The 6,778-nt window shown below is 59.0% G+C and overlaps 2 protein-coding genes across 2 annotated transcripts in view; both read left to right on the top strand.

Moving 5' to 3' along the window:
- Positions 1 to 2,345, top strand: part of MLPH (melanophilin) — a 32,229-nt gene extending 29,884 nt beyond the window's left edge. Inside the window, exons 11-12 of the mRNA XM_011384252.2 lie at positions 1,477 to 1,577; positions 2,211 to 2,345. Of these exons, the coding sequence (XP_011382554.1) occupies positions 1,477 to 1,577; positions 2,211 to 2,237 (128 nt within the window). The 3' untranslated portion in view covers positions 2,238 to 2,345. The remainder of the gene's footprint in view (positions 1 to 1,476; positions 1,578 to 2,210) is intronic.
- Positions 2,346 to 6,652: 4,307 nt separating this feature from the next.
- PRLH (prolactin releasing hormone) overlaps positions 6,653 to 6,778 on the top strand; it is a 3,329-nt gene continuing 3,203 nt past the window's right edge. The window contains exon 1 of the mRNA XM_023525501.1: positions 6,653 to 6,675. The gene's annotated coding sequence lies outside the window, so the exon portion shown is untranslated. The remainder of the gene's footprint in view (positions 6,676 to 6,778) is intronic.

Below are 6,778 nucleotides of genomic sequence, written 5' to 3'. Positions count from 1 at the left end.
GGCCTCCGTGCCTTTGCCTGGCTGGGCCTCCTGCGAGAACAGCCCTCACCCCGCTTCCTCCCACCTCTGCCCTCTGAAGCCCTCCCCGCCCAGCCCGATGCCTCTCCCACGAGGCCCTGCACCCACGAGGCCCTGCACCCACGAGGCCCTGCGCCGCCTCCCTGGGCGCGTTTGCACACCCCGCCTCCACCCGCCTCGGTGCCAGCTTCCTCTCTGCACCTCAGAGCTCCCAGCACACGTGCTGGTCAGTCCAAGGACAGAGCTGGTCCCCGAGACCCTTCAAGGTGAATCCGTGATTCAGAGCCACCAGCTCGGGGGCCGACTATGCCAGAGAGGCCAGCTACTGAGGGGCCGGCTGCGACACCACGAGCTGACCCTTGAGGGGAGCTTCCAGCAGGTCTCATGGCTAAAATCCAAATGGAGGTTCATGTCCATGGCCAGAGAACAAGCGGTCACTTTCTTGAGTGACCTTTGCGACTGGTCGTGTCCAGTCCAGAGGCCTCTCACATCTGGTCCGGTACCTCACTGCCAGGCCCCCTGAAGCTCACGGCCGTTTCAGGATCTCAACCACACAGCCGAGGCTGCTCACCCGACACGTGTCTCTGCTGCCACAGTGACCAGCCTCGGTGGAGTGTGGCCCTCTGTATTAGTGTGAAGGGCCCTCACGTATTAGTGTGAAGGGCCACGCATGTTCTCACTGCTCAGTGGCTGTGGCCCCTGGATTACTGTCCCTTCAGCAGAAGTTGGTCCCAGAGTGGGCATGTACGGCAAGGCCAGGCAAAACGCCCCCTGCCCCAGAGGGACGGTGGCCGCAGGGAAGCCATCTCTGGGAAGGAGGGAGGGAGGGAAACGACCCTGATTTGTAGCATTTGCCAACGTCCGTCCGTGGTGTAAATACTTTCACCGGGGCGGACTCCAAGCCACCCCTGCGACATCACTGAATGTGAGAGGCGCTGAGCTCCGGCACACGGCGGAGCGGCCACCCGGCCAGGTGGGCCCAAGCCCCGCGGAGCAAGGAGCTGCCTCTGCCCCCGCCCCGGGCCCGCGTTCGCTCGCCTGCGGCCCTGAACCCAGCCGACCGGGATTTGGGGCCCGACACCCCAGCGTCACAACCACAGCCCCAAGGAGAGGCCATCTCCCAAGGGGCAGAGTCCCAAGACCCCCAGAGCTGCTGCCACGTTGCAGAATCACAGGAGAGGAGAGAACACGCCCCAGACACCAGAGCAGCGACGTGCTCTACGGCTCTGCCCATGTGGGCGTTTAATGCTTCCTCCGAAGCAAAGAGGAAAAACACGGGTTGACCTGTTCGTTTGCACGATGCTAAAACGCAGGCACTTGGTCAACACTATTTGATGCTGAGAAAACACCTCGAAAGGGGATGCGTCCATTTTTATGCTACTTTTACTTTGTCCTCAGGAAACAAAGACGCCTCTTTGGGTGGGTTTGTGATTCACGCCCCTCCCCTGTTTCCCCCAGGTGGAGCCGGCGGGTCCCTCGACCCGAAGTCCATGTACCGCAGGTCCCTGACACAGAGGAACCCCAGCAGCCGGAGGGGGGCCACCCAGCACAGCTTCGCTGTAAGGTTTCACCTGCTCCCCGGGGCGACTCGAAAGCTCTCTGGCCTGTCACCTTCACATACTGATATTAAGTCCTCAGAGTAAAGAAACTTGGGATAAAATAGCAAGTAAAGCAAAATCAGCAGAAGTTTTAAACAAAAATCAAACATTTTTTAAAGGTGCCGGGTATGTCAAGGGTGGGTCTCTGCTTGCCCTGGGGTGGGATCCCACTCAGGGGAGGGGACAGCCTGTGAGACCGTGAGGACACTGGGACAGGGGACAGCCTGAGAGGGGGAGGACAGTCTCCCCACCACCCCGCCAGGTGCCCAGGGACTTGAGAAGTGAAATGCTTTCGAGTTCGAACGTATGTCCTCGTGTGTCAGGGTTTTACATGAGCACGTACTTTCCATCCCTCCACCCCGTTTGATGAGAGCCAGTGTCATCGACCCAGATTCGTGGCCGGGGAAGCAAAGGCGGAGAGAGGCTGTCTGACACCTGACCGACACGTCCATGTGCCAGTGCCTGTAGCTGCCTGCACTCCCATGTGTGTGCACACTCGTACCTCTGTGCACACGTGTATCCGTGCTTATGTGTATGCATCTGTGCGCACACCCATCTTGCACGCTTATGTGTGTGTGTGCTTGTGCTTCGCAGAAACCCGTGATGACCCACAAGCCCTAAAGGGGGAAGCTCGTGGGAACAGGACAGCGTGACAGCAGCCGCGGCCTTCCTTTCCCTCCTCCATGGCCATCGCACCCCTCCCTCCGCCCGCACCATCCACGAGGGACCCCACCCGTGAGATGGCACCGGTCCTCAGACCTGCAGCTGTCCACACGCCCTCCCTGACGGCTTTCAAGGCTGCCCGCCAGGCCACTCTGGCCCACAAGGACCCCGGGCCGGGGCGGCTCTCCCCTGGGACGCTGCGGCTCAAACCTCCTTCCGTGTGGCCTTCACTGGTCTCACCACTGCCTGCTTGACGTTGCTCTCGTGGACGGAACAGGAAGGGGCGATGCGTGTCCTTGACCGTGCCGTGCCGTGGGCAGGTGTGCGTGTGTTTCTGTGGGGGGGGGGGGGATTGGAGAAGGAAACCAGGCATCAAGACAAGCGACAGAACTCGTGACCACTGCACACGAGGGAGGAGCAGACGCCCAATGACAGACACGCCTGTCCTGCAAGGTCCCCCGCGGTTCACGGACCGGGAGAGGTGACCGAGGGCGAGGGCAGCATGCGAGCATTCGGTCAGTGCCCAGGCACAGGCGCAGACGACCTTCCAGGAAAGGCGGCTAGACGGGATCCCATCCTGGCACTGCCCCTCAGTGCGCTGGACTGCATAGGACAGAGGGCCAGGACCAGTTAGTGATGCCTGCCAGCCACTTGCCATCGGCTCCGTAGCTGAGCCCGAGTCCCACCCCTCGGACAGTCTGGGGTTGAAGGCTGCTTCTGGGCATCTGTGTGGCTCATCACTTTGAAGGGGACCCACTGGGACCCTCCAGAGCTGCCTTTGAGCGTGAACGCAGTCGTCACATCTCCGTCGCTAAGCGTGGCTGCAGCTCCACAGGTTCACTGATGTATTTAGTCCTCAGGTTAAATTTACTGGGGGAAGGGGTCAGCCCATGCAGAGGAGGACGCTGAGCCCTGAGTGCGAGGTGGTGTCTCCTGCAGCTACTGATGTGACCCCCAATACTTCCTGAAGTGCCTTTGGGGCAGCTTGAACTCGGCTCTCTCACACTGGGGCTTCTGTTCAGTTGACATGGTGACCAGACGAGGAAGTCAAAGCGGAGATGCCTGAGGGCCCATGGTGGTGTCTTCCTTGGACCTGACTGTGGACAGAGCCCAGAGCCCGCCCACGGCTGTACAGAGCCAATACTACTGGCTTTGCACGTCCACGGAGCCGTGGACGTCACAGCCACTGCCCAGGTCCCGCGGCAGCTCCCAGAGCAAAAGCAGCGTCTCGGGGATCAGCTCCGAGTGGATGGACCGGCTTCAGCGGCGCTAGGGATCGTGGGGAAGGTGGGTCCGAGGCCTCCTCTTGGCAGAGGCCGGTTGACGTGTATCACCCCCACGCAGCGCTTCACGTGATTAAACGGTCCCTGCAAAAGCGAGGGAGGCGGTGTTCTGTGCGCCCTCCTCACTCACAGAGCGAAGTGGCCGGCCCGCTGCCCTGACACGTCCCTGCAGGTTACTACAGCAGGGACAGCAAGTCCCTGCCCCCCCAGAGCCAGGCACGGCACCGTGCTCTGGGCACCTGCATCCGGCCCGTGGCCAAGGCCCCTTTAAGGAGCTGCAGATGCACAGAGCAGCCACCTGGCCGTGCCTTGGGCTCCTCCGACACCTGCCACCAGAACTCATCACTTCTCTGTCCACAGAGCCCCTGTCTCGGCCCACCCAGCTCCGACCCGCACCTCAACCCCAGTCCTCAGGCCCCTCGTCAGCCCCCAGGCCCCACCCTCTGTGTCTCTCACGCCACTTCCAAATCCAGATCCTCCCTCAAACTCCTTCAGAAAACAGGAAAAGGAGACAGTACCCTTCGGTGAGGTTATAAAACCTCAACACCAAACAGAACAGACAGGAAGGAAAGGAAAATTAAAGGCATCAGATGAGTGGGCCACATCCAGCAATGTGTTAAAAACCCTACTTATCTCGGCCGAGTGAGCTCATCCCGGATAAGCAAGGAACTTTCAGTGTTAGAAAAAGTCCACATCATCGTAGCACACTGCAGGCTAAACAGGTTAAATGTGGAAAATGCAACGATCATTTTAATCAATGAAGAAGATCATACGAAACAAAGAACCAGCTCAGCCAATTGAAACTGGAAGGCGGGGTGGCCAGGCCTTGGTTCCCAGGCACCACAACCTCTGCAGGTGCGGGGTGGGCTTCCAGAGAGGAACTTTGTTGCACAGGTTCAAGTTCATATGCTCCGCACGAGGCCACATGCTGTCCTGGGTGAAATATTGATCAGCCAAAGCCAGAGTGAGCACGTGGCTCCCTGTCCCGACACCCAGGACCCAGTTAAAGAGGTTGTAGGCAGAGCTCCCTGGGCTTGAGGCTCCAGTCACACCGGCTCTGGGGACCCATTCCCAAGGCACACAGCAGCCAGGAGAAGCCCCAGGAGCCAAGCGCCAATACCTCACTTGTGTCTGCCACCTGCCACGTCACATCTCCAGCTCTCAAAGTGCCCCTCAGTAATCCCGGGTCCACTGATGGGTGCCACCAGAGACCACAGCAGGGGGACACCATTCTCCCCTCAGAAGGGCTGAGGCCTCTGCTTCCACACTGAGTGGGAGGAGGGGCTGGAGCAATGTCACAGTGCCAGGGCCACCTCCCCCTGGCCTGCTGCCGCCCATTGGTGAGCCCCCAAAGTGGCAGGACACCAACGCCACACTGCGACAAGGCTACTTTGCTGAAAGGGGGTTCACTGCCCCCTTACACGCATGTGCACGCACATGTACACACAGGCACATGTGTGCACAACACACAGGTACAGTCACACATGTACACAGGCATGTGCACACATGTGTAACGGGCACATCCACACATACATGTACACAGGCGCGTGTACACGCAGGTGCGTGCACACACAATGTGCACACATGCACACACAGGTATGTGCACACACAGGCACATGCACATCTGTGTGTACACAGATGCATGCACACGCAATGCGCATGCGTGCACACACAGGTATGTGCACACACAATACACAGGCGCGTGCGCGCTCACTCTCTCACGGTGATGCTCACACAGCCACCTCCAGCTCCCGTGGTCTCGTACTTCCTGTAGTTCCCATTGTCCCGGGCGGCCGGTACCACACACACGTCCCACGGGCAATGCCCTGGGGACTCACGCCAAGGCAGGCCCACACCTCAGGCCCGCGGTCCTCCATCATCACCGCTATCCGTAAGAACCATCCAGGGGCTTTGGCCACCACCACTGCTGGGCCACCCCCAGGACTTCTGACAGACCCATCCCCAGCGACCTCACTGGGCAGCCAGGGTGACGGCCCTGCGCCCGCCCTCCACCCCCCCCTTCCTGACACTAGCCCTCACCACCGCCCCGGACTCCAGACCCCCAGGGCGCCCACCAGCCACCACAGCATCACCACCAGGAGTGGGCAGCCGGGTATGACAACCCCCAGAGGGTGAAGTGCTGCCCCGAAGATTCTTCTAGAATCTGATGGAGGCACATGACTTGGCACATCGCCACCCCGCACGTCCAAGGGGCAGCCGAGAGGTCCCCGCCTCAGCACAGCTGCCCTAAGACTGTGCCCAAACCACTTACTGGCCTTGACACAATCGAGTTATTCGGAATATGAGTAAGTTAAATGGTAGAATATCGGGTAGTTATTTCAAATGGTATCGATATTCGTCATGAAAAGAATGAGATTCAAAACATATAAATAGGCCTAGTCTGCCCCGCAAACGTGGGGATCCCACTGGAAGGGAACAGAGCACACACGTTAAATTCCTTCCAAATGTATATAAATTGCTTCTATAATAAACGTCAACATATTTGTTTCCTAATAATAACAAATCTACTTTAAACGTTAACTAGAAAGACTTGTAAAAGCCTAGAAAAAAGATGTATTTTAAGTTGTGGAAACGGGATGAAAGTGGTTTGTACATGGTGAACGCCACTACGGAAAGCCACGTGAGTGATGGACAAGGACGGGGAAGTGTCACGAAGATACAGAACCGCCGTGCCAGGCACGGGTGGCCTGTCCTCTCACCTCCCCAGTGGGAACCACGATTCGGAGGAGGGGCTGCTGCACGGTCACCTTTCTGGGTCGTGACAGTGGCTCCGGTGCTGCCCGGACCGCTGGCGCCTGACTTTGCAGTCTGCCGCTAAGGCCAGCGTGAAGAAGGAAGCTAATGTGTTTTAAAACCACTCGGCCCAAATGAAATTACATAACCCAGAAGGGACAAATCCCTGTCACTGATGAGAGTTTAAAAAAAAAAGGAAAACAAAGACTCCGTCTTTGACGCTGCCCAGTGAGGGATGGGGGAGGGGGCTGTCTGGGGGTCGCCCACTTCCTCCTCGGCTATAAAAGGAGCGAGCTGGCTCCCACCTGAGTCACCGCTCAGGACACGGGCAGCACTCAGCACCGCCGAGGGGAACCGCGGTGAGTAGCCTGGGACTGGGGAGGCACCGTCACTCTGCCCTCTGCCTCTGCAGAATCTCAGTCTGGGTGTGGGTCACGGCTCTCGGCACCCAGGGCTAGCACC

The sequence above is a fragment of the Pteropus vampyrus genome, unplaced genomic scaffold, assembly GCF_000151845.1.
Source record: "Pteropus vampyrus isolate Shadow unplaced genomic scaffold, Pvam_2.0 Scaffold567, whole genome shotgun sequence".
In the NCBI taxonomy this organism is placed as follows: Eukaryota; Metazoa; Chordata; class Mammalia; order Chiroptera; family Pteropodidae; genus Pteropus; species Pteropus vampyrus.
The sequence above is the reverse complement of the archived record's forward strand: the minus strand, read 5'-3'. Positions and strand labels throughout refer to the sequence as shown.